Raw genomic sequence first — 27,207 nt, 5'->3', positions numbered from 1 at the left:
CCTCACTTGAAGATTGGTGTCCTCATTCTGCCATGGCCCCATGTCTGTTTTAGCAGAGCATAAACAAAGGTACACAGTATAGAGTGAATCTGCCATCAAGCCCTGCCCAGCTCCCAGCTAAAGCAATCCCCTGGATTTACTTTGGCACAGTCTCCATGTGTGTGCTTAGCACCCACCCTCTTAGTGCACAGTCCGATGTAACAGGGACACACCAGCCTTTAACCTAGCACTGACACTGCAGATAAACACCAGGTTTAAAGCACTGTATGTCACTGATCTGGGAGCGTATTTGATTCTCTGAAATTAACAGGGGTTTGAGTTCAAGTCTAAACTAGCAGGACAAAAAAAAAATCTGAGTTCTGTCTGATTTAAGAAAGACTCCACATGGCTCTGCATCTCTGAACAGTCATTAAACTGGCCATCTCTGAAGTTAAATGGGAACAAGTAGACAACAAAAAGATAATAACATGCTGAAGTTCTTTCCTTCTTCTGGGGAAGAATGGGGGCACTGGTAGAGCTGTGTGTGCAGCCCTGGGCTGGGCTGGCTGGAGGCTGCAGGTCAGGAGTGAAATTTCAGTAAGAAGCAAATAATACATTAAAAAAGTTTGACAGAAGAACAACCATGAAGCAAAATCCACTGGCATCACAAAGAATTAATTTGTCCCCGGATGTTTCCGATGAAGTCCCAGTACCAAATATAGTAACTAAGTATTCCTGTTGCCATCAGCTGTGCTGCATAAGGCAGACAACTCCCACAGAAATATCAACAAGCCTTACAAAGTCTCTAAGCAAATGACTCTGATTTGTAGGCAACAAGCATTGTCTCCACCCCTTTCACCCGCCCACATCCTGGCCCCAACCACGCGTAGCATGATTTCCATCTTCTTGGTTTTGAAGCCAAGAGAGAAACAGGCACCCTGTCAGGGCGGGAGCTGCATACTCCTTCAGCTCTGGATGAGGGGGAGAAGGAAAAAGGAATACAGCGGAAGCAGGAGCGAAGGGGGTGCTGAGGAGAGGCTAAGCTTTCCGAGGAAGAATTTGACTTGCAGTCAGCTATGTGGAGCATCGCTTTCCTGTGGGGCGGCATCCTTCTCCTGCCTATGGTGGCTGGAATGCCTGCAATGCTGTAAGAACCTCAGCTGCTTTGAATACACAATCTGGTCTGTGGGGGGTTCTGGGGGGGGGCAGTATGACAGAAATAGGACAGAAGTCTTAAGGTGAGGACTGTTTTTCCAGAGAGGTATAATTTCTCATATTCCAAGGGTTTCACTTGTTTTTCGTTTGCCCTCTTCCCCACACTCCCCTTAACACTTGGCTCTCTGCCTTTCATGTAGACCACGTATTTCAGCAAAGACTCAAGACAGAGCAACTCTGCCAGCTTTCTGCATGTGTTCATGCCAGTATCTCATGTCTCCTACTCTGTTCCAGAATCTGTTTCCTTTTGGGCTAAGCTTTTCTCCCAGGAGTCATAGATCACCATTTAATACTTCAGGGATGCTCTTTGTAAAGCAGTGTGTTCATTCAGGCTTGGCAGCCCATCTGCTCACACCATGCCTTTTCTCAGACCTCTGTCAAGGACAATTCTCAGCACTGCTCCTCTTCATATACTCTGTCAGGAATGTAGCTCCTGTTCCAGCAGGTCCTGCTGTGATATCCTGGCTTGTGAACTTGTTCTTGCTTTTGGAAGGCCTTTTGCTTTTGCAGCCATGGCTCAAGTGCAAACAGAAGCATGACTGTGCTTGAACAGTGGATATTACAGTAAAAAATAAGTCACTGGGTTGTAGCTGCATTCCCTCCTGCTCTGTGTGGTGTGGCATGCACAAGTCTAGTTTTACAAAACATTTCCAGCAGGAGTATAGCATCTTCCATGTTCCTATGGACATGTTCCATAGGCTGACACAGCTGCCACACAAATTATGTGCTTTAATTACTGCTACCTGTTTGCCATTGCTATCTTCAGCATGAGGTTTTGGTTTATGGAAATACCGCTTGTTTCAATAGTACCTCCACTGTCTCACCTGTATACTTTTGTAGATTCATAAGAACGGAATCCAGCCTGGATCTTGGAATCCTTGAATGACAGCCTCTGAGAGGCTGTCTTGTACTTTTATAGCTCAGAAGGCGAGGGTAAGGGATGAATTGTCAAAGGGGTGTAAAAAAATGTTCCAGAGTAAAGGGTCATTAGGAGCTAGGGAAGTATGGGAGGCTCAAGTAGCAAGTCTTTAGTGTTCATACCATCCTTTGGCCCAAGTGGCAGGGGGAGGTTCCATGAGTCAGCTTAATTAGGAAAATCAAAATGTTGTTAGCATATGTTACCAGATCCCCAAATATTAGCAGCAGACAAGCTGTTCAAGGCAGCTTGGCAGCACTCAAATGTGAAAGCACTCAAGGCTTCTGGCCAGCAGGACTTTGACTCCCTCTTGCCAGAGTGCTGAGCTCCAGCTCAGAACTTCCATTAGGTCATCTCCCTGCCTACTGCTCTTCTGATCTTTCCAGGCCCTGCCCTCCTTTTGCTGCAAAACATGCTGCTGGCTGAACCTGTCCAGAGTCAGAATGTGGGAGGAGTCAGTGATAAGAGTTTTGAAACCTGCTTGAATGTTGGCTTCTCCTTCGTTCAAGTTGCTGCAGTGCAATGAAAGATGAAAACAAACAAACAGTATGAACAGCTTCTTGGTATTTTCGTGATAGCCAAGCTCTGCTGCTGATCCCTTGGGTGACATGGGGAGGTCCCTTCACCTTCTTTTCACTTTCAGTTTGGGAAGCAGTGACTTTATCTTTTTATGGACATGCAGCATATAGTGCAGACTCAGTATTAATGTGTGCAGTACCTATGATGGTGTCTCAATGGCATTGTGACAGCAGAACGAAGAAACCTGAAGTACTTCCTAAGTACCTAAATCTCGTGGTCAAGACCTATCCTCATAGAAAATCAGGTTTACCTGCCTTTTTTTTTGTTTCTTTCTTTCTTTTTTTAATAGAAACTATGCTGTGGCAATACCATCGCAGCTCTACTACCCCTTCTCAGAGACAGTGTGTCTCCAGCTCAGCAGAAAGCAAGAAGTCCCAATCCATGTGTCAGTAACCTTGCAAAGCAGAGCTGGGAATGAGACACTGATCACTCAGTCCATCTCTCAGCTCACCTTCTTTCACTGCACAAAGTTCCAGGTGAGTAATGTATTTTCAAGGGTTGTCAGGAGGGTGGAGATTGCGTGAGCTCTGCTCCTGCTGGGCAGAAAGGCAAATTGTGATACCCATGATGATATCTTAATTGGCCAGTGAACCTTCTGCTTCAGCTGTACAGGTCTGACAGTGAGTGTCCTTCCTGCTGTGTAGCTCTAATATTTTACTCTCCTAAAAAACATTTTGAAATGTTCTGTGGGGTCTTTCAGGGCGAGAAGAACTGGAGCTATACAAAAGTAGTATCATAATCATTATTCCAGAAACCTTGGGATCAATGAATGGGATCCACCCTGAATGATGGTTATAACTATACCTGCAGGTCCCTCCTCCTGTTGGAAATCCTGATGAAGTGGCTTTTATTGTTATCACAGTCCTGGAAGCCAACTCAGAGTTTCAGAAGAAGCAAAAAGTCCTAATCAAGCATGCAGACAAGAAGACTTTTATCCAGACAGACAAACCTGTGTACAAACCTGGACAGATTGGTATGGACAGAATACCATGTCTTGTGAGAGAAAGAACAGTCCTTAGGACACAAAAGATGGGTTACCTTCTAGTGCTTGGAACAGGGCCTGCTCCTCAAGGGACATGGGTCACAGGCTTCATCTCCTTTCTTGTCTTTGAGGGATTTTAGAATACTTCTCTCCTGTGTCAGTCTGGCATATGTTTTCTCGAGTACTAGCCATATGCAGACAGCACGCCAGTGTGAACAGGGAGTGTGTGTGTTCACTGATGTGTGAGAAAAGGTTCAGATGCCAATGTGTTATATTGGTTATGATTGCTCCAGTCAAAGCCACGATAGTCTGTCAGGCCCCTAAATCCCTCTCTTTCTCACAGACTTCCTCAGATGAGCAGCACAGTACAACAGGCCCCACCACTGCCCTAGCACAGCTCAGATCAATGCAGGGTACAGCTGTTTGCCCCATGCCTCTCCACCATTTCTAGTAGGATGAACTTCGCTGCAGGCAAGGCTTAGAGGCCCACCACAGGTCCACTGTCCAGAAAAATACTGTTTCTCACCAGCACAGCCATTCTTCCCAGAAAACCCCACACCACATCTTCTAACACTTTTTTTCCTAGCAGCCTGCCAGCTCCTAGCGGAGCTTTGGACATAGGCCCAGGAGTGGATGACTGTAGCTGTTGCCCACATCCTCTCACTGAAGCACATGGGCACATCTTTCTTAGCCACCCATTCTTGTTATTTATTATTAAGAAACTTGATTTCATTTCAGCCAGTCCTGTTTTTCTTTTGCTTTGTAGTCAAGTTGCGGATTGTAACCTTGGATCAGAACTTTATTGCCAGCACTGAAATGGTAAGTCAAGAGGAAAGTCTGAAAATGCTGTGGGCAGCCTCCACAACCTCTGGATCAGTACTTGGCCCAGCTAGGTGATACAGCTGTGGACAGCCAGTCTCAATGTTGCTTTTGGTTCTTACAAACAGTGTCGAGCACCACCTGCAATGCAGGAGCTGCTCATGATGTTGGGTTATGGGCAGTCCCTGGGAATTGCTTGGGGAAGACTGAGAGATGGCTGGGGAATAAAAAATACTAGGGATGTAGATGGTAATTCACCTGGAAGAATCCAACCAGTAACTCTTGTTTCCTCCCCACAGCAGCGTCTGGTGGAACTGAAGGTAAAGCACCTACTTTATTGAAAGTAGTGAACTCTTCTCATCTTGGGGAAGGCAGAGGTTTGGAGATGATGGTGGGAAAATACGGTTGCATAAAGTCAGTTACCTCAGAATGAATGGAAACACTCCTTGACTTCTTGCCCTTCCCTCCTTCAGTGTCCACAGAAGTTTGTCACACAGGGGTCCCTGCATAAATTATGGGTGCCATTGAAAGCCATTCCAGCAAACCTTTCTAGAGTAGTCATGGGACTTTTAGTCCCTATGAATTGAAGACTTGTGAAAATCCTGACATTTCTTTAAGGAGACATACAGAAAACATAAGACTGACTAATTATTTTTGTGGCTGCCCAGCTAGAAAAACTTCCTAAAGCAGCTTTCAGGCTATTGTTCTTAAAATCAGTTAGTTTAGTGCAATCACCTGAGTTGAGGAAAGACACCTGAAAGTTTGTGATACCCATACTGAGTGGTCACAGTTCCAATTAGCAATTGGCAGTAGCTAATACACATTTGCATGCAATACCCAGCAAGCAATGAATAAACGCGTGATTTCTGAGATACCAGTGGAATACTTTATGCCACTGTATACAGACATAGCACTCTGATCCAGCTTCACCTTTTCAAACAGCAGTTCCCACTTGTTCCATATGAAGTACCCATCAACTCATCACTGTCTTTACTGGCCAGGCACCCAGAGTTCTGCGTCTTACCCTCACAAGAACCAGCAGTGGGAGACACTGTCCTTCATGACCGGGCTTCAGTGGTCCCCTGTGTGAAGTCCTGGACTCATTTACCCAGAATTCCCTGGGGACTGTATTTAAGACATCAGATTCCCCAGAAATCACTCCCCGGTAGCTCGTGTCTTAGGCAGCATGTGTCTCCACAGTGACCTGGGAGCTATGCCAGCTCAGATCACCACAGAGGTCCCTAAGAAGGACCACTTCTATTTCTTAGTTAGACCCACAGGTAAACCACAGTTTTCCAGCAGTCAGTGAGATGGCAGTGCCATTAACTTTTTCAATTAGACAGGGAGAAAAGTCCTTTCCTCATCAAGCTTGGACTCACCTGAGCACTGTAGCTTTGTCATAGACCTGGGCTCTCAGGACAATTGAGAGGTGGTCAGACCACACTCTGGTAGCTTGGACAGCCTGCAAAGGAGTCTTTTTGCACCATCAATTAACTACTCTCTACTACTACCTGTGCAGGACCCCAAAGGCAACCGAATTGCACAGTGGCAGAATGTTACACCCGCGGGAGGTATTGTGGATCTGTCCTTCCCTCTGGCTGCAGAAGCACCCGTTGGAGAGTACACCATCAGAATGCCTGACCGTACTCGTACCTTCAGGGTAGAGGAGTATGGTAAGAGTCTCAGGACGCTGATGGCAGCAGAGAAATGTGTATTGCCTCCAGTCCCACTCTCTCACCCAGAACTGAATAGGCCATGCAGCTGTGAATAGCTGTGCCAGTTGTGCTATCACCTGAGATGTATAATTGCCTGCAAGTAAGTGCAATCACTTTCATTCAGGTCTGCTGGCTTTCTCCTCCTCCATGTCCTGAGGATGGGTGGAGGCAGAGTCCCACAGCTGTGCTCTGGGGAGGAGACTAAGGCTGTTGACTCCCATCACATTCTCCTGGCAGGGCTGCTGGTGCATTCCTACCAGGCCCTGTGCTGGCTGCCAGGGAATGAAAGGAGAGATTTCTTTTCTGTAAATAACCACTTAGGAAGGATTGGAACAAGTGAACTCTCTCTATTCTCACTGAATTATATTTCTCTTGCTTCCACACAGTGCTGCCCAAGTTCAGTGTCTCCATCCAGATGCCTCGGGTGGTTACCATTTTGGAGGAAACCTTCCGTCTCCACGTCTGTGGAATGTGAGCTGACTTATCGTGGTAGAAGATGCATTCTTACTGGTTTGGGAACTGCACAGCCATCAATAAGTGAACTCATAATGGTCTCTGACAACCCTACCCCCACCCCAAAGTCTGGTACCCTCGTATCCTTCACTAAGTAATTCTCCTGGACTCTCACTGTCCTCCATATTCTCTCTCCTTACTTCTTTCTCTGTGACTTTGAAAGTGTGGCAGTGGATTTCCTCAGTGTCTCATGTGCCCTACAGTACAGTAACTCTGCTGTATTTATTAGTGACAGTGTTGTAGGAATACTGACTCAGCTTACGGCCAACACAATGTCCCTTAGCCCTGCCTGGAGGGACTAGAGTTGACTTGGAGAGAACTCACCCCCCACTGCCTTCTGTCTCAATCTCATGAGGTCATTTTTACTTCCCGATCTCTACTGAGCTCATGAACCGTGAAGATACCGCAGGTTTCTGGGCTGTATAGCTGCAAATCACAGGCTAAAGCTGGTGTTATTCACTCTTGAGCCAGTGTTTCTGTATGTAAGTCCTCTGTGCTCTGTTTGCCAGGTACACTTATGGGAAACCAGTCCGGGGTAGCGTGAAGGCTGTGGTGTGCCGTAAACATATGCGCTATAATCGGAAGTCTTCCAAAGCCAAGCGCAGCATTTGTAAGGATTATACTGGCGAGGTGAGCATATGGGATACTCCTCCTGCAAAAGAGAGGAATGAGGGCAAAGAGAGGGAATGCTAAAGGAAGGAGTGGGGTAGACATCAGCTACTGAAGCAGCGTGCCCTTTGCTTGGGAATAAATGACTGTTATGCCTTTAACTCCACAGTGTAGCAATCTTAGCCCTTCTCAGTGATTTCTCTGACTGCACTTAGATGCACTCCAAGGAAGAAGCATCTGTAGGCAAGCTAACTTGCAGACTTTCCTACAAAACAGGTATTGCAACAGGTCAATAAAGAATACAAACACTGTTCACATCATTTCACTTCCACTGGATGCATTTTAGCACCACTTCTTAATCTAGTGTAAACACCTATGTGCTGTTTCCAGAAACAAGTGCTTAGGAGACTCAGAAATTACCACTTGCATGTAAGCAAGCAATTGCACTTCATCACAAACTTTAATCATTCCTGTCTATGGTTGAATGAATGTACCTATATTTGTTTACCTATTTTTAAGAAATGCATATCTTAAAGATAAATCCTGCCCTAACAGAAGAAATTATGTTGTCAGGGAGGAATGACAACTCATGTTTGCTACTGGTGTGTGAGCAAGCATGTAAAGATAAGAGGTGTGTGAAACAGCATCTCCTAAGAGTGACTGCTCCACAAAAAGGGTTTCATGCCAGTATGGGAACTGCTCCTTTAACTCAAGTGTCTTAGTCATGCAGTTTTAGACTTCTAGGCTTTGGGTTTGGTCTACACTGCAGAAGGGATTAGTGCATTCATGATTGGTTAACAAATACAATTTCATATTCCCAGACAAATGAGGATGGCTGCTTTGCCACTGAAGTGAATATTAAGAATTACCACCGGAAGCATGGTGACAAGTATGATTTCAACCTGGAAGCTGCAGCTTTTCTGAAAGAAAGTGGAACAGGTAGCAAAAACTGATTCTACGCTTTGTGGAAAATCTTTTACTTTACTCTCGTACAACATGCTTGTCTTTGGGGTTTTATCTGTAAGAACCCTTACAGATCCTTGTGTCTTCCCATCAGACCACTGTAGCTTTCTGCACTGGCTCCCTTGAGGTCAAATGTTCGGAGAGCTGTGTGTCCCCTGGGAGCACCATAACAACATGAGTGGTTTTGTGTGTCATAACACCCAGGTCTGACTCACATAGGATGTGTGAGTTCCCCCTGTTTCAGGATGAGCTTTACCAGTGTGGTTGCTCCTCCACAAGCTGCTGTGGGCAATCCAGCTCTGGCAGTCACCTTGGTTTGACAGAGATGGGCAAGAGCTGCTTTTTCTTGTCTTCTCATCACATTATAATTCTGTGTGGAGGTTGGGCCAAGCCAGGTTCTCTTGTTCTTAAACCATACTTTAAGACAGTTTGTTGGAATGAGAATTTAAAACGACTAGGGCTAACCAAGGCCCTGACTGTGTACTGTTATTAGCTCCTCATTAGATTTACCTCCACGTTCCAGATAGGGAAATAAGGTTTCCTGTAAGGTTCCCTCTCTCACAAAATTTTACAAAGCCATCCTTGCAAGAAAATGTTTTGCAGCCGCCTGCCAAAAGCAGACTGCAAACAAACATGGTGAAGGCAAGGAAAAATGTTGCCTTCTGGTGACTGCTGTGAGAAAGGAAAAAGAATGGAAGAGGACAAGTAGAAGCAGGACTCATTACCAAAGGGGGAAAGAACCTTTGAGAACTGTCTGACAGAGACTTCCTGGTAGACTGCTGTCATTCTGGCAGGTCAGACACATGATATTCACCTGCATGTACCTCCTGTCATTCCTAGGAGTGGAGCTCAACACCACTGAAAGCTGCAAGGTCACTTTTGATATCTCAAGTCTCCAGTTCTGGGAGACAAGCTACTACTATCAGCAAGGAGTTCCCTACTATGGAAATGTAAGTGAAAAGGAAAGAAATAAGGAAAGCCCAACATCTGGGCCTAAGCAGGTGGCAGACACAAAAGTATCAAGGGGTCCCCTTGTTCTGAGCAGCTAGCTCAGAAGCTAGCTAGCAAAATCCTTTGTCCCAGTCTCCCCTTTGACATATCTACCAAGAGGTTATGCAGCAGTGTGGCCACAGGATCTATGGCTTTGCCAGATGAGAGAGCTGCTGCATAAATTAGGGGAGAGGGGTTGGAGAAGTTAAAGTTTACATTGAGAGTCCCTTTGCAGAGAGGGGAACTGATGGTTTCTGTGTCATTACAGCTGGAACTCAAAAGTGCCAATGGGATGCACCTGAAGAACAAGAAGGTGATTCTTACAGTGTCCTATGGTAGTGGGAAGCAGACCAAGACCTACTTCACAGATGACACTGGGATGGCCTCTTTCATCTTAGAAACGTCAGCATGGGACAACAGCAGTAAAGTTGTACTACAGGTTAGGCCCAATAATTACATTAGATTTGATTAGCAGTAAGCATCCCATCCCTCAGACCTATAGTCTGTGTCATTCTCTTGGCCTAGCCAGGGAGATAGAAGCATGGAGTAGTGAAATAACAGATCTAGGGCAAGAGGAATTGTTCATAGCAGAGCCACATTTCTGGCCTCTAGAGCTTCAGCAGTCCCTGAGCAGTCCCTCCAAGTGGACAAAGACTCCATGAAGTTGTGACTGAGTTCCACCTACACAGCACCTCTGTTTGAGGTGGAAAGGATGTAGTGGAACTGGGCAGGGACAGAGAGCAAAGAAAGAACTTCCATACAGTATGGAACAGGAAGGTAGGAGAAAAGTTAGGGAAGAACAATCTAAAGCTACATATCGAGAAGTGTCAGTGACAAGTTTGCATTATGTTTCCTCATAGCATAAAAGTTTGGAAAAACCTGGGATATAAGAGCCAGAAAACTTAAGAGAAAAAGAAGGAAGGCTAGTTAGGAAACAGTTGCTGCAAACCAATCTGGAGCTAAGCAGGTAACCAGAACATAAGGAGCTAGATGAGGGATGTCACCAACAGGGAATTGACAGAAAAATTTGCCTCTACTTTCCCATAAACAAGGAAGGCTCCCTTGTCTGGTTGCAGGGCTAGGTTTCTAATACCTATCCTGTCTAACTTTGAGGTCAAAGCACTTTAAGGCAAGCCCTGTCTCTGACCTTATCAGAGGTATCTTAGATGATGGATCTTGACCTTTCTGTAAGTCCACAAGACGTTAATATTATAGTCTCAGTACAGATAGGTCATAGGTCAAAGTTGAGCAAGGCTGTTGATCTTCAGTTGTCCCCTGCCATCTCTACCCTATAGATCAGGGAAAGTGCTGAAAGAAATACAGTGTGTGAGTGGAACAGCACTGAAGAGTGAAATACATTATCAGGACAGATCCATGCTGATAATTTACCCACAAGCACCAGACAGAAGTGAAGGGTTCAGTGGTTTGATCCAGGCACTAATTAGCTATTCTACTAATAATCCAGTGATCTGGCTTGCTCCCAGGGTAGCAGCAGCAGCATTGCAGAAGTTCAGACTTCAGACAAAGTTGTAGTGGTATCACAGCTCCCTGCCCGTTTAGACACTAGTTATTGCAGAGTGTGGTAGAGCGAGCAGTGCCAAGCTTCACAGAAAGAGGCTTATTGAACTTGGATTAGGTAGAAAGAGACACCTTACCCCTGGGGTAAGGTGTCCAACCAGTCTTGGTTTTGCCATGGGGAGAGACGCAAGAAATATTCAGACACTCTTTCTGTGCCACAGGCAAAGGCCCAGCCGGAGGACTTAAGCAGTCAAAACATGAGGGTGTCTTATGGCACTGCATCCCTCACACTGAAGGCCTTCTACTCTTCCAGCCGCAGCTCTGTGAGGATCCAGCCAGTGCAGGCAATGCTGCCCTGCGGGGATGTGCAGCAGGTCACTGTGCACTATCACATACTGGCCGCAGAGCTGGGGGACGGGGCTGCCAAAGCACACTTCTACCACCTGGTGAGTGCGGGGCAGCGCCGGCAATGAGGCCAACTTTGAGATGGGTCTGTGTCACTGTGGGGCCCTTTGCTGGCCCGGGGACATAGAGCAGAGGCACTCTCAATCCCTTGTTCTGTTCATTACCCTTTAGGTTTTGGCCAGAGGATCCCTTGTGCATCATGGCCAAACAACAGTGCTTCTTGATCCTCCATTAGGTAAGAGCATCTAAATACCAGGAACAGACTAAGGCCCCAACAGGAAAGTCCTTTCAGCCTAAATGGAGTTGGAGAGAAAAGAGATCAGAGACCACCAGAAAACCACAGGAGCTATAAAATGGCATATACATATATGTGGCTATGGCTGTCTAGCAGTGGTCTCCCCAGAAGCAAGGCAGAATAGGTTTTTTTTCCAAGAAACTGTACAGAAGTATTACAGAAAAAGAGTGTGTTGCTGCTGTAATCCTTGGATTGCAGACTGCCTTGCCTTTTCCTATACTTTCCAGTTTTTCCTTCTTCCTTCAGGTCAGTATAGTGGGTCTTTCAATGTCCCTCTGCCCATTGACCTCATTTCACCCATGGCTACTCTCTTTGTTTACATTCCCTTCCCTGAGGGACAAGTGGCAGCTGACACCTTCAGTCTCAAAGTCTCCAGCTGCTTCAGGAACCACGTAAGTAGCACACAACACATAAAGGGGCAGGTGGGTTGGAGGGGAGCTAATTAACTGCAAATTGGCAATAGATGTCCAGCAGAATCCAGTAGCCAGCCTACCCTTTTCTTTGTCAATGTCTTTAGTCCTTCTTTTCTTCTGCTGTTTCAGGTGAAGCTTGGCTTCTCAGACACAGTGGTTCTTCCAGGATCATCTGTCCGTCTCCATTTGCAGGCTGCACCAGGCTCCCTGTGTAGCATCCGTGCTGTAGACCAAAGTGTCCTTCTCCTGAGGCCAGAGGCTGAGCTATCGAGGGATAGCGTGAGTCACTTTAGTGCTGAGCCTTGCTAATATTGGAGAGATACCTTTGGATTATCTGGTAGCAGGAACTGGTTAGTAAGGCACAGTGGATACACCAACAAGTATTTGAATGGGGACAGGCCAGGGCTTAATGAGAAAAAATGAAGGCCCACATCAAATACCAGTCAAAATTTCCAGTCTCTACAGGAGGATCTAATAGAATAACCCACTGTCATCCCCAAGTACAGCCCAAAGTCACATTCTTGTAATGCTTTGGGTGCTTTGTCACAGTGCACGCAGAAGGCAAGAGACATCCATATCCTGGACCAATTCACAACAGCACTCTGGAAAAAAGACTTATGTTGAAAAAAATGCCAAAGGTGTGATCAGCTACATGTCTTTGTTCCAGCTCTCATAAACCAGACAGTCCTTCCGTTCAGAAACTGGACTTTAAGTGATGCCCTGGCAGCGGAAGGGCCCCATTTCTCCTTTATGCCTGGGTCTAAGGACACTTGAATTGCTTCTTGACACTGTCTTGGTGGATCCAGGATGTGCCTTCAGTCACACAAGAAGCTGTCTAATGACTCCCATGGGGAAGGTGTTCTCACTGCATGCATTGAGTTCACAGGTACAATTAATGAGCTAGAAGTGGCCACAGCTGTGCAGACATACCCCAGAGCGGTTCCTGGTCATCTCTGGTGCTGTGCATCTAAAACTTGTGGAGGCTCTCCACAAAGACCAAAAACTCTTGGGGTTTTTGCAGCAGGCAGGATTCGAGCTCTGCCTTTGAGGTCACAGAAAATCTCTGGATAGAAATTAAAATCGTCCCACCTCTTACTGCACACTGTTTTCATTCTCTGTCTACAGGTATATAATATGTTCAGCTTCTCTCAGGAGCACCCCAGCACCCTCACAGACTTCTATAGTGACTACTGTAATACCTATGATAGCCCAGGAACCACTGGCTCTCCTCAGACCACCCTTCCACCAGGAACAATGTCACCATTCATGTACAACAGACACTTCTATGCTGTGTCCCAGCCAGATGTCTATGAACTTCTGAAGGTAAATCTGATTTCCAGAAACCCTGAGATATCAGAGCTGAGCCCTTTTGTATCCCTGGTCAGCACTGGGCAGCTTCACAGATTGTCTTTCCAATAAATGCTGGCGAATTCAGGTTCTAAATTTGCCAGGCTTCTGAACTAGGAGATCTCTGACACTCTCTGCTTCCAACTTGATAAATTCCCATTGGTCAGGTAAATTCCTACAATCCAGCTCCCCATTAGTCCCAAGGTTGAGACTCCTAGACTTTCTAGGAGTTAAAAGGAGACAGGAGTGTCAGCCTGTGTCAGAGAAAATTGGAGGCTGGAAATCACCTGAAAGAAAAGGGGGAACTGGGGAAAGAAGGGAAAGAATAGTGGAAAAGAATAGCAGGTGAAGGATAAGAACAAGTCTGGGTTAGGGTGGGCAGCAAATTTTGGTGCCAAAATAATGACTTTGTATGCAGGCATACACGTTCACCCCCATAATCCTTGAGCATGACTGGCCAGGACTGGGCTTTGGGAGCAGGGCAGTTCTGAATCCTCTCCCTGTACAAACTCATAAATCAGGCTGAGGGTGCAGCAACACAGAGTGGCTGATATGCTGGGAAGTGGGGGCAGATACAGACCCTCAGACACACCATTCCCTCCAAATAAATACACCTTCTTGTCTTCCCTTTCTTTCCTCCAGAATTCAGGTCTAACATTTTTAACCAGCCTTAAAATCAAATCTCCAGTTGAGTGCCGCACCCAGACCTCTTTCAACTATGACTACAACTACATGTGTACATCTCGATTTTTCCTGTTTCTTTGGAAATCATGGGTAACATACAGGCTGCACATAGGCAGCAGGACATGCAGGGTTCTTAGGAACTGGAGATGCTTCCAGAAATGAGTGGGAGGTTGCACAGGAGATGTGCAACAAAGGAAGAAGGGAAAAGTCCTGGCATGGGTGTGTGTCCAGTGCACTGGAGGGGTAGAGGGGTGGCTGCAAAAGAAGAATCTGCTTGGAGGTTTCTGCTGTTGGGCAGGAAGACAACATGGTTCAAGGGTGGAAATGGGGCAGCTGTCTCAGGAAGGAAGATCTCTAAGACTAGGAAAGGTCTTGCTAGAAATCAGGGAATCAGCCAGGATTGGCATTGGGCAGTATCTAGGCTTGTCTGTAGGATCTGAGAGCAAAACTGTGATGAGGTAGAATGCCTCCTGGAGGAGCACACCCATAATGGAATCCACTTGGTCTCCCGGGTTGTCTTGTGGAAGAAAATAGTGAAGTAGGTAGAGGGCATTTTGAAGAGAACAGGTGGGATTGGGGTGGGTGTAGGAGGAGTGGACAACTGAGCTTTTCCCAGCTGAACTCTATCCTGATTTCACAGTTGCTTTGCCTTTTGAATGAATGCTTGTATTCCCAATAGCTTATGATGACCTGGCAGTCTTGAACAGCTTGGACCCAGATGCAGATGATGCTGCTGAACATGATGATGCTGAGTCAGAGCACACTGAGCCGGGTAGTGAGTCAGGGCCAGTACGTACCTGGTTTCCAGAGACGTTCATCTGGACTCTGGTTCCCATCAAGTGAGTAACTACGGGCTGAGACCTCACATGGACCTAGACTTTCTACCAGCCACAGTAGAGAGAACAGGCAGGAGCAGAGCCATGGCATTATTGCCTTCTGTGCACAAGAAAGAAAAGGGAGGTGTGAAGAAATGGATAAAGGACAGTGGAGTTTTGGTTCGGTTCCTGACTCTGATGAGATTTTCCAAATGCTGCTAGGAATTTAACATCACACACTCCTATAGGATGGAAGAGGCCTACAAAAGTCCATAGCTCAACATCCTACACAAGGCAGGTCCAGTTAGATCAAGTTATAGTCAAATATTCTGTATCTCCACGGATGGAGATTCCACAAACTGTGCACCTTTTTCAGTGTTTGACCATACTTGTGGTATTTTTTTTTCCTTATCTTAGGTCAGAATTTCCCATATTCCAATTTGTGCCTGTTAGCTTTTATCCTATCAATATGCACCTCAGAAGAGATGGGTTCCATTGTCTCTACACCTTCCCAATAGGTAGCTTTAGAAAGCTGAAATATCTCCCCTTAGCCTTTCCCTCCAAAGTTTAAGAACCCTAGTTCCTTCAGCCATTCCTTGTACATCAAATGTCCCAGCCCTCTGGTCATCTTGGTAGTCCTCCACTGGATGCATTCAATTATGTCAGTGCCTTTCTTATACTGGAGGACAAAAATAGGACACAGTACTGCAGATTTGGTCCCAAATGGAGGAATACAGGGGAAAAATACCTTGTTCTTCCCGTATTCACACACCCCATCTTTTTTATTTTTCCCATGTGCTCATGTTCTCCACCTGTAAAAATGGATCTCTGCCTCTCTATCCCATTTGGCTGGATTATGATCTTTCAGGGCAGGAACCATTTTCTGTTTTGTGTGTGCAGATCTGTGACTGACACACACAATGATGACTGCTGAGCTGTGGTTGGGTGGTAGTGTTGTGGAAGTCTCACACAATACTCCATGGCACAGTCTGGGTGTATAACATGGACCCCTGGGAGCCCTGTGTGCCCACACAAAATAAGAATTTCAGACGCAACACTGCTCAGAAGCAAATTTTGAGTTGCATTTTCCTTTCAGTCATTCCTTGCCCACCTATTTACTATCTTTCCCATACCTCTGTCCTACTTCCAAGCGGTCCCCACCCCTTCACACCCATTTCCATTTCATAGTCTGAATTTCTGCATTTGTCTTACCAAGGGAAATCTTTCCAGGGGTGGGGACAACCCCTTCCACTCTGTTTTCTCCTCAGTGACTTAGGGGCTGCTGAGCTAGCTGTCACAGTACCTGACAGTATCACAGACTGGAGAGCCATGACCTTCTGCACCTCAGAGAGCCATGGGTTGGGAATCTCAGAGACCACCAGCCTGCGGAGCTTCAAGCCCTTCTTCGTGGAACCCACTTTGCCATATTCTGTGTTCCGGGGAGAGTCATTTCCCCTGAAAGTCAAAGTCTTCAGCTACCTGAAGCAGTGCATGGCGGTGAGTGGCTCACTCCGGGATGGTTTTTGGGCAGAGGGATGTGTGGTAACTACTTCACCGATAGAGACACGGACAAGGAGCTGCCTACTCAGGCACTGGCCAAAAGACACCAAAGAAGATATTCAATAAAAGCTCCACACAGAGGCATCTCTGTCCAGTTTATCCCTCCCTAAAAGATGAACCCTTACATGACTGCAATATCCATGGAACACTGTTGGTGTTCCACATATGTTGCAACAGGGCCATCATCATACTCATCGTTGGATTCTGGGATTGACTGTCATTTGGAACAAGGAGCTGAAAGGAAAAACACAGCAACAGCTCTGTAACCTGAACTCCTTTCTGTTTCACCTCTAGCTTCAGCTTAGCCTAATGGACTCCAGGGAATTTGAATTTGTGCATGCAAATGTCAGGTTCACTACTTGTCTGTGTCCTGAATCGGCAAAAACATTTTTCTGGGATGTGAAGGCCACAAAATTAGGTAAGGGGACAAGGGAGTGGCAGGAGTGGGAGGCAGTGGTAGAGCTACTTGAGGAAACTAGAGCTGGGCTGGAAGGGAGACTGGCCTACTATGGGAAGCATGAGTGAGCAGCCTTAGGCTGAGCTAACTAAAGCACAGGCTTTAGTTAGCACATGTGCCAGCTGGCCTTGGTGTTTTGTTTTTTAGGGAAGGTGAATTTCACTGTCACTGCTGAGGTGATGGAGCAGGACGATGTTTGCACTGAGAGTACAGCTGTTGTGCCAGAGTCTGGAGGGAAGGACACAGTGATTAAACACCTGCTGGTAAAGGTCAGACTGCCCTTCAGAGTTCTGGCGAGGTTGGAACTGGGTCAGGCTCAAAACAGCCTGGTGGGTGGCTCTGGGAAGGAAGAGTCAGCTGGGCAGGTAGGCTTCTCAGGAAGGCTGGTCAAGGAGTGATTCTAAGGGTAGGTTGGATTGGAGCATGAGCTCCTCCACTCGATGGAACAGAAATGTCAAAAGTGCTTGCCAGGGCAGTGGAGTCACAGGTCATGTAGCAGCTAAGAAACCTGCTTCTCAGTAACACTTCACTATTGGCACACATGTTCCTGCTGTTTGTGTGAGGCCCTTTGCCATGGCCCATGAGGATGGAAAAGAGGGCAAGAAAGGTGCAGGAAGGTGGGGTGATGCGCAGCTGCTGTCTCATTTTACTGTTCTCCTTTCTAAGCTGACCAGCCTTTTCTCCACCAGGCAGAGGGGCAGCTGGAGGAAAAGACCCACACCTCACACCTATGCCCTGAAGGTAGGTGCAGGGACTCCAGAGACTATCTTACCACTGGGGCTGTACATGTGTACAAAACAAGGAGATCAGACAGAAGCAGTGTGGTGTCTGAACAACTCTAGGACTATCTGGAGGTGTATCTGTAGGGAGCAGAAAGTCAAGGATTTTAAGCTTTTATGGGTAGGCATAGCCATTCAGCTCTATCCAGTACTAAAAACTTCTGGCAGCACCAAACCACAGTCTAACCACATCACAGTCCCTTATCAGTGAGTGGCCTGATCTCTGTGTCATCCTCTCTTCTGGATGCTGATTTCACCAACTCTTGAGGTGATCCCAGCCTTGTTTACACCATCTCCTGGGGGATGCTTGTGACTCTGCTATCTCCTTTGAGCCCATTGTTGTCCTAATGTTTTTGCCATTTGCAGGAACTTCAGCTTCAGAGACAATCACTTTCACGATGCCAGAGAACATTGTCCTTGGGTCAGAGAGAGCCCACATCTCTTTCTTAGGTGAGTTTTAGGGGTGTCTTGGAAAGCAATATTTTTCCCTGCATGACACTTCTCTTCTGGTGCCACTGTGTCTGCTTTAGCAAACAAAGTAATAAGAGGAAATAAGTACAGCAAGGTGTGATACTGTCTTCCAGAGAAGTATCTCATCTCTCTTACATAAGTGGCATAATTTCACCAAGTCAGGGGAAGGATAGACAAGTACCATATCACTGTATCTACAGTCTATAGACATTAACATCACATGAGCAGAGTTGAACTGAGACTAGTCTTAGGAGGTTGTCTGGAGAATCAGTGAGACCAGAATTGTTTTACAAGCAAGAATATGTATAGCTCTCAAAACTGTGATTCTGTCTTACAGGTGATATTTTGGGGACAGCACTGGACAACATAGATGAGCTCCTCCAGATGTCCAGTGGCTGTGGTGAGCAGAACATGGTTCATTTTGCCCCAAATGTCTACATCACACAATACCTTGAGGAAACAGGACAACTGACTCCAGAAATCAAACAGAAGGCAATTGGCTATCTGGAAAGCGGTGAGTAGATTTCTGCTCATTAAGCTGGTGATGTCCACTATGTTAGTTTTGCAGTAGAAATCTCAGTGGAGACTTGATGCTGAACAGGATTTGTGCACCATCACTTGCCTGACACCGTGGTAGTTGCAGCAGTGTAAATCAGGCTGCTGTGTCTCACCAGAACAAGTGGTCCACGGCTCTCCTCTCTCAATTCCTCAGAGATAATGCTCTCTATAATGATCAGCAGAATTGGTGGGGCAGGTTGTCACCCTGAGAATGGGACATACACAGAGAATCTTCACTACCCTGAACCTCTTCCTGCAGGATATCAGCGGCAACTCCTGTACAAGCACATAGACGGCTCATACAGTGCCTTTGGGGAAGGAAGTGAGCCAGGAAACACTTGGTAAGCAGAAGTATCCAGACATAACTGAGGAACAACAACTTGACCTGATCAGGCTCAGGCTGGCTTGCATTTTGGTCTGGGGAAACTGAGGAAGTCTGAAGGTGTGGAGTTTTGAAGATAAGTTGCTCCTGAGACATTTTGGAAGGGAGTTGTGCCAGTAAATTAACTTGAAGTATTTTTTGTGCGTGACCACCCCAAGTGAGGCTGATTCTGAAAACTTGGCTGCAAAGGCACCTTCTTTTCAGGTTTTTCAAAGTTATTTGTGCCCAAACAAGATTTGAAATGGGTCTGAGTGAGCTCACTAAATGTCAGCTCTTGGAGGCAACCCTGCACCCTGTTGGACTTGACAGAGCTCTGAGGGAAGCACTGAACTGTGCTTCCCTCTGATGAACTGAATTTTTTCTTTCTTGCTCCAAATGGATATGAACTCGAGCTTCAAGATCATCTAACTCATGTGCGTTGTTTGCAGTTCTCCATCTGCACAGAGACTCTGACCTGCTGGTATTTCTACAGGGATGACATAGTAGAAAACACAGAGACTCCTGTCTCCTACTGGAGATGGCATCAGTGACTGGTTCAGTTCTGTTTTCTTCTTTGTTCCTTGGCTCTAGGCTTACTGCCCTTGTCCTGAAGACCTTTAGCCAAGCTCGGGACTTCATCCACATAGATGAACAAAATATAAAGGATGCTGCCAGTGCCCTGATTAAAAGTCAGACTCCATCTGGCTGCTTCAAGAGTGTGGGGAAACTCTTCAACAATGGCCTGATGGTATGACATGTCCTGAAGGTTCATTAGATACCTCAAAGCTCCTTCATTTTCTGGCCCAATTTGGTGACAAGAACAAACAAACTCTACTGCAGGAGGAAATCTCTGATGTGCCCAAGGTCACCTTTGGGTGACATGCAGGGTTGCTTAGTCATGGTGGTACTTTTTCAAGTTACAAATTATGGAGATTTGCATTAGACGATGTGCACATGGGAACTGAACCAGTGCCCTACTCGACCTCCATCTCAAAACCTAACACATGCCACCTTGCAGAGGGCTTGTGGGAACATCACATTTCCTGGCACTGAAATCTGCTACTGCAGATTTTATGCAGGGGAGGGGAAAGGGGAATGTGTCCAACAGAGGGTAGATACCAACCCTGCACTTCCTTAGCAGAAGGAATAAGACCAACACTTTTGCCTGTGCTGGCTTTTGTTAGGGGAGCAGAAGGTATAGGAAAACTTTTCCTTCTCCCTCCTCACAGCAGCCCCTGTCTTCTCTGTTTTGTGGTGTCTGCAGGGTGCAGTGGAGGAAGGACTAGGGCTGAGCTCTGTGATCGTCACAGCTCTCCTACACTCTGGGATGCCACGCTCCGTGAGTATGGGCACCAGGGATGGGCTCTGCCTTTGTGCACATGGGGGTATGTTACCAGTTTTCTCCCCATGTATCCTGTCCCTGGTTCCATCCTCCTCTGCACACATCAAAGCTACATTCCCTTCCCAAACACCCTGCCAGTAATGAGTGTGCTTTCAATTCTATCCTAGGACCCAGTTGTGTGGAAAGCTTTGGACTGTATAAAGGACTTGGTCAGTGCTGATACTGGCAGTTCCGACCTCTACAGCCTGGCACTAGCTGCAAATGCCTTTGCAGTAGCAGGTGATAAGGCCCTCAGGCAGAAAATCCTCAAAAGATTGGATAAGGCTGCCATAATATCAGGTACCAAAGACTATGGGGCAGGAGGGAGGACATTGGCAGAATTGTGAGGAGACACTTGGGTTGAACAACCAATGGATTGGATGGCAGGAGTGGGGGGCACTGCCAGAGCTTTGTGGGGAGTCCAAGGCTTGGATAGACTCTGTTTGCCAAGCTGTCACAGGTTATATCTGCACTGTGAGACAGATTGTCTCAATGGATGGTCTCACAGTCCTGGCCTCCCAGTCATCCAATCCATGGATGTTGTAGAGCCTGCAGGGTGAGGCTTTTAGTGGGAAAAGCAGTGTGTGGGGGTTAATAGGGAGATATGCACCAATATCTTGTCCAGTGTACATGTTCACTCAGTACCTAAATACAGGGGCTGAGTAGGACTCCAAGGTTATTAGACACAGCTACACACTCCATAAGTGTTACCACTCCACCTCTAGATGACCAGATATTCTGGAGTCAACGATCCAAACAGGAAGAAGATTCCCTGCATTGGTATCGAGCTCCATCTGTTGATGTGGAATTGACATCTACTATCCTCAAGGCTCACCTTACAAAGTCAAGTTTGTCATCAGATGAAAGCAAAAAGGCATCCCGGATTGTGTCTTGGCTCACCAAGCAGCAAAACCCATATGGAGGCTTTGCTTCAACCCAGGTAATCCTCTTGATTACCATCATCATCAGAGATGATGCTGTTTTTTGAGAGCAATGGGTTCTAATAGCACATAGTAAAAAAGAAAAAGAATAAATTTAAAAAAAAAGGATGCACGGATTTAGCGTGCATGGATTTAGGGCTCCTGGGAGTTGGGAAATAATCCCATGCTAAAATCTCAACCCTTATTGTGCTGTAGATGCAACATGTGTGAGGGGAAGGCTAAGGACTGGGTGTGCATAGGAAGCAGGAATCCTAATTTTCCCAATGTTCATCTCTTTTCTCAGGATACAGTGGTTGCTCTGGAAGCCCTAGCCCTGTATGCAGCCAAAATCTTCAGCAAGGATGGCCCTGATCTCCAGGTTTCTCTCACTTCTAAGGAGTTCAACCAAAACTTCCAAGTAGACAATAGCAATCGCCTCCTGCTGCAGACAGTGGAGCTGCCAGCTATCCCCCAAGATTATACTGTGCATGTGCAAGGCCGTGGGTGTCTCTTCCTGCAGGTAAGTCCAGCCAGGAGGAAAAAGTCCGGGGAAAAGCCTTGAAAGCCACCAGATGTCTTACCTCGCTATTTAGCCAACACTGAAAATAAACTGCTGCAGTAACTTGCATGAATCGGGGCTTCAAGGCTGGTGGGAGTAGCTGTGATTCAATAGGAAGGGAAGAGCAACTCCCCAAATGAAATCTGAATTATCTCCACCCTCTCCTTCAAGAAGTCCACCAGGAGCAGTGCACTACTAGCAGAACCTCTGCTTCTTGCCCCATAGTTTTCTCTCACACCAGTGCAAGGCAGAGAACAACAGCCAAGTCTAGATAAGGATATTCTCCAGCAGAAAACCCTGCTATTCTGAGCCGTCTTTCTTCTTTCTGTCCTGGCAGGCCGTTCTACGGTACCACATCCCTCCACTGAGGAGTGACGTCACCTTTGCCCTGTCCGTGCAGACGGAGTGCACCACACCCAACGCCACCCAGTTCCCTGTCACCATTCGTGCTCGGTAGGAGACACTCAGTTGCCCCTTTCCTCCCCTGTGCTAAGAGGCTTCTGGCACCACACCAGCCTCCTGATGGCAGAGCTCCCCATCACTCATGAGGTCCAAGTGCTAAGATGTCCCCACTCGTTTAGCTGTGCTCTCCTCAGCTGGGAGAAAAGTGCAAGGCCCCAGCAGGAATGGCTTGGGCTATAGTCCTGCCTTGTTACCATGCTAGGCACCACAAGTTCTCCCAAGGTCTATGGGTCTCATTCCCTTCTAGGCTTAGGTCTCAAAACACTAGTGATGTGAAGAAGGTCCTGTGGGACTGAGACATATTCCTAAGTCTTTCCTCCTCTGCTCCTGTCCGACTGTCACACCACTCTCCTCTGCTGTATTCCTGCCTGACTTGGGACAGAACTGCCAAGAGTACAGGTATTCCCTGCCATGCTTAAAGAAAGTAACACCAGAAGGCTTCCAAGGAACTTATTCTCCTTGAGTCAGCACAACTAAAAGAGAGATCAGGGGAAGCACAAAGATTTATTACAGTACAGAGACAGGTATGCTTACAGGAGAGATGCTGGAAAGAAAGGCAGATTCCTCTACCTGAGTACGAAAGCTGGGCTGGAGTCTCTAGAGATCATGGCTCAGAAAGTAACATTAGTGCTGTCCCCTGGGTTCCTGCTGCAGCTACACAGGGAACCGTGTGTCCACCAACATGGTCCTGATCCAAGTGGAGCTGCTGTCTGGATACAGCCCCGTGGCAGGTTCACTGGAAGAGGTGAGACTGCGAATTTGTGTCCAGCTGGGATGGGAACAGTGATGGATATCCATCATGCAGGATTGTATGCAGAACTATGATCAGTCCTGTGGGCAGAGAAACGTGGTTATTGTCTTCCTTAGAAATCCCTACATTCAAAGTCTCTTCCAGGCTGCACCTTGCCTTCCCCTACTTCAAGGGCTTCCTTGGCCATATGAATCTTTTGCCCATACTCTCACAAGGACAAATATCCCTGAATTATTTCTGCTTTTTGTTAAATCCTTCCTGACATTATTCCCCTGTTTTCAGCTAAAGAAAATGCCTTCAGTGAAGAAAGTTGAAAGCGAAGCTGACCGAGTCGTTCTCTACCTAGAGGAAGTGAGTGTAATTTGGGCTAACATCATCATTAAAAGGGCTGTGGACTAACAGATAGTTTTTAGCTTACTCTCATATATTGGTTTTATTAGTATTTTAAGTATCCAGTCCTGCATACCAGCCACATTTGCTGATCTGAAGAAGTATGTTGTGTCAGTCTGCAGCAGTTCAGCTGTAGAGCCACTTACAGGTCCACTTAACTTGAGTGAAATGAGGCTAACTGATGTTAAGCCTACATCTGTTGGCACTGTTCAGAGGCTGTTGAAAGTCCATATACAATGTCTGATCAGGATTTGGGAGTAGTACTAGGATCCATCTAGTAAATCCAAGCAAGCCTGAATTCTTAGAAAGCTCATAAGCAGCCTGGATGCAGTAGGGAACGTGCAAGATTGCTCATGGATTTTGCCAAGATCACTCAAAATTAAACCAGATGGTTGTGTGAACAGCAGTGCTCACTCCACAGCCTCATTAATCAACAGATTAACAACCCCTCCAGCCTTTCTCTAGCTATGTGCATACCTGAACAGCACCAGAAACAAGACCTGGCATGTATTTAATACTTCAGAATCAGCAAGGAGCTCTTCTATGTTTCTGTGATTCTTCATTCCCAGTTTCTGTCAGTAAACTGAACTAAGCTGGCCTCATAGGAAGCAGGATATTTCCATGTGGGTGATTAGGCTTACAGAGATGCTGCTTTCATTGCATCTGCTGCACAGAGCAGAAAGGCAGTACAGAGAAATATTTCAGCTCAGGTTGCCAGGTAGCACAAGGTGCAACCTGATCAACAGCAGGTCATGTAACTACTACAATCCAGCAGGTGTTCATCCACACCTTGTATTTGCTTAATAATAAGGGTTGTGTGAAACTGGAAAATAAGAACTAATGTTACGGGACTGTGTATAAGGAAGTAGACACTGAGGCAAGATGCGTGAAGGAGCTCAGAGCACACATAGGTGGGAAGGTGGCATTCCTTGGGAACACTAGTGGGATATTCGGGTACCTAATGCATACTGACTCTGTAAGTTCAATCTTTCTCACAAGCTGAGTTAAATTTGGTGACTGAAAAAAAGAGTTAGTCACAGAACGGGAAGTTAAAGATATTTCTGAGATGGACCAGAAAGTAGAACAGACCTGTTACAGTGGTGAGGTCTCCATGGAGCCTGAGTGCAAACAGGTGGAAGGGACTGTCTTAAAGGACTTTGGTTCTGGCTTTAATCCTTGCATTTCTTGGTCTTAGCTGACTAGACAGCCTCAAACCTACACCTTCCTAGTGGAGCAGGACATGCAAGTGAAGGATCGTAAGCCAGCTAATATCAAGGTCTACGATTACTACATGCCAGGTGAGCTCAGATGCTGTACAGAAACCTCCCAAATGTACCACTGGAAAGAAATGTTCTGAATTTGTCAAGTCTAAGATAATACCATCCCAGACATGGTTATCTGACTGTCCCTTAGAAGCTCTCTAGGGATGAAATTACCCTGTCGGTTTTCAAAATGGTAGATCCTTCTCTCTCTGGCCCCAGAACTTTCAAGTCTGAAGTCAGCTGTAGAACTATTCAGGGTCTAGCTCTCCCAACAAGTGTGGAGCAAAGAGTCATGCTTTTGAACACTCATTGTGGGAGGCAGCAAAGGCAGAGGGACCATAGTGAGGGGATGACTCAGAAGAATAAGGACCCCCTTAGAAGAATGACCAAAACCGAATTGTCCTCTATTCTGTGGGGTCCCTACTGGGAGGAAAAGCTAGAAGTATGTCAGGGATTGTTATTCCTTCAGAAAGTGAGGAATTCATAACTGCAGGGGAGCTCTTTGGGACTTACAGCCTCAAAAGATCGCAAGCCCCATGACTTGGGTGAACCTGGACTAGCTGCACAAAGTCGTGGGCACATACCAGTGGTTTCATGTGTCACAGCAGTGGGGAGTCATAGCCTGTAAGCTGAGGGAACACCTCTCCTAGGAACCCAGTACTGGGTTGCTTTAGTAAGTTTTTGGCAAATGTGTCTCACAAACCCTTTTTTCCTTGTCTTCCAGAAGAAACTGCAGTGATAAGCTACAGTGCCCCATGCGAATGAGGTGAGGGCCCAACACCTCTTTTGTTATCACAGGCGTGGTCCTGAAGAATATGGGAAGGGAGGGAGACACAAGCAAAGGCCCTTGGTCAAGAAATTTGCCAGACTGCAGGTCCAGGATAGGAAGTGATTGACAGTGCCAAGTGTGAGTTTCTGTATCCCAGTGGTTGAACTGAGGGAAAGAGAAAAGTGAAGTAAAAGATTTGATGTTCCCACTCCTGACAGAGTTGGAGGTATGTTACAGAAAACACGGGCTGCCTGTCACAAGTACTATTAACAATTCTTGCATTTTGCATCAAATATACTTTAAGTCATCACAATTCCTTTTCCTGGCATTTTCCCTGCAGTTTCCCATGCCTCCAGCCCTGTGCACACCACATGCCATGTTCACATTTACAGCAGAGCCTCATTCCATTTCAGTGCAGAGCCTTTCTCTGTCTCAGCCTGGCTTCTGATCCACACTAGAGAATGGACACTTTCCTGTCCTCTTTCCAGACTGGGCAAAGGCAAAGCTTGAACTTGACTAGTGCCTGCCCTTGCTCTAAACTTTGCACCTGTGTGCTTTCATGCCCACAGCCCACAAGATGGAGAAAGCTACCTGCTTCATGAATCACCTATAGGGAGGCACACAGCCCTGTCTTGGGATGCCTGTCACATGTTCCACACTCTTGGTGGAGATTCTGCCATAGGCTTTGTATGGATAGAGTGAGAGGGAATCTTAGAATCATACAGTATCCTGAGTTGGAAGGAACTCACAAGGATCATTGAGTCCAACTCCTGGTGCTGTACAGGGTAGCCCCAAGAATCACACCATGTGTCTGAGAGCATTGTCTAAACGCTTCTTGAACTCTGGCAGGCTTGGTGCTGTGACCACTTCCCTGGGGAGCCTGTTCCACTGCCCAAACTACCCTTTGGGTGAGGAGAGCCCTGTCCTTATTGGCCTGACAGTACTGTTTGGTCATGAGGTGCAAAAAAGGCCCCTGAGTTTCTAGGTTCCCAGTTAAAGTCAATTATTAAAGTCCAAGCTTTGTTACTTCAGGAACACAGTTTTGGGTTTTTCTGTCCTTTGTTGTCTTCACAGGAACAGGGACAGACACATCCACTGCAGTTTCTGTCCATCAGTCCTATCACCCCTGCCAACTGCCACCACATGGAGAATGAAGAAAATTCTGGCTGAACAGTTAGTTTCTGAAAGGCTTAGACTGTGCTTGCCATCTTATTAAAAGTAGGAGACTAGAACTGTCTATTTGAGTGATTATTCAGGTTTGCTGTTTTTCTCCCAAAGCAGAAAAACTACACTTAAGAGTACCTGGGAAAAATAACTTCTCCACCTCTGCTCTGTCTGTGTGTGTGTGTGTGTACATGTACATGTGCAAAACTCTGCCTTTCCAGTTGCAGACTTGCACAGGAGGAGGTAGAGCATGCACCACTGCCTCAGAGAACTGATGGCACAAGGAACTTGCAGGAAGGGCCAAAGAAGAACTGACGGCACAAGGAGCTTGGAGGAGGGGCACAGGAGATACAGCTATTACATCACGTTCAGTTATATCTTGTACTCCAAAGCTGCCAGTCCTACTGCAGGAAGCATTAGGACAAACAATGGGAAGCACGAGGAAGCTCCTCCACCCCTTTCTGAGGTATCAAATGCAGTTGTGGGGACAAAAGGTAAGACTAACAAGAATGGCATGATCCGATCCCTCCATGGCAATCATCAGGCTGTAGAAGGTGCCTTGTCTTGGCTAGTAATGGGAGCAGCTCTCAAAGCAGGTCCCTAGGC

At 46.5% G+C, this 27,207-nt stretch overlaps 2 protein-coding genes across 3 annotated transcripts in view; one reads left to right on the top strand and one right to left on the bottom strand.

Moving 5' to 3' along the window:
• The first annotated feature begins 877 nt into the window (after window positions 1-877).
• Window positions 878-26,669, top strand: LOC126648483 (alpha-2-macroglobulin-like protein 1). 2 transcript variants are annotated; one of them, XM_050331469.1, is made up of 36 exons: window positions 878-1,126; window positions 2,979-3,165; window positions 3,500-3,662; window positions 4,438-4,490; window positions 4,793-4,810; window positions 6,010-6,163; window positions 6,592-6,676; window positions 7,228-7,348; window positions 8,149-8,266; window positions 9,131-9,240; window positions 9,549-9,719; window positions 11,020-11,244; window positions 11,375-11,438; window positions 11,745-11,890; window positions 12,041-12,190; window positions 13,037-13,234; window positions 13,901-13,994; window positions 14,622-14,781; window positions 16,026-16,254; window positions 16,612-16,735; window positions 16,922-17,043; window positions 17,464-17,515; window positions 17,920-18,003; window positions 18,362-18,538; window positions 18,842-18,923; window positions 19,535-19,691; window positions 20,208-20,282; window positions 20,453-20,624; window positions 21,050-21,264; window positions 21,549-21,764; window positions 22,141-22,256; window positions 22,920-23,010; window positions 23,299-23,367; window positions 24,602-24,704; window positions 25,393-25,434; window positions 26,512-26,669. In XM_050331469.1, exons 1-35 carry the CDS (start codon window positions 1,056-1,058, stop codon window positions 25,431-25,433), a joined length of 4,413 nt encoding a protein of 1,470 aa, XP_050187426.1. In that variant the 5' UTR covers window positions 878-1,055; the 3' UTR covers window position 25,434; window positions 26,512-26,669. The 2 variants fall into 2 exon arrangements, with proteins under 2 accessions (XP_050187426.1, XP_050187425.1); XM_050331468.1 differs by having other exon boundaries at window positions 4,790-4,810.
• The window catches only part of A2ML1 (alpha-2-macroglobulin like 1), a 28,593-nt gene continuing 24,136 nt past the window's right edge, over window positions 22,751-27,207 (bottom strand). Inside the window, exon 36 of the mRNA XM_050331511.1 lies at window positions 22,751-23,096. The gene's annotated coding sequence lies outside the window, so the exon portion shown is untranslated. The remainder of the gene's footprint in view (window positions 23,097-27,207) is intronic.

Source organism: Myiozetetes cayanensis, unplaced genomic scaffold, assembly GCF_022539395.1.
Source record: "Myiozetetes cayanensis isolate MyiCay16 unplaced genomic scaffold, myiCay2020 scf5-8, whole genome shotgun sequence".
NCBI lineage: Eukaryota > Metazoa > Chordata > Aves > Passeriformes > Tyrannidae > Myiozetetes > Myiozetetes cayanensis.
The sequence above is the reverse complement of the archived record's forward strand: the minus strand, read 5'-3'. Positions and strand labels throughout refer to the sequence as shown.

Coding starts and splice junctions, on each gene's coding strand:
- LOC126648483 (XM_050331468.1), top strand. CDS start 1,056: ATGTGGAGCATCGCTTTCCTGTGGGGCGGCATCCTTCTCCTGCCTATG. Junction 9,241..9,548: donor GAGTTCCCTACTATGGAAAT/GTAAGTGAAAAG, acceptor GTGTCATTACAG/CTGGAACTCAAAAGTGCCAA. Junction 14,782..16,025: donor TGGACTCTGGTTCCCATCAA/GTGAGTAACTAC, acceptor TTTTCTCCTCAG/TGACTTAGGGGCTGCTGAGC.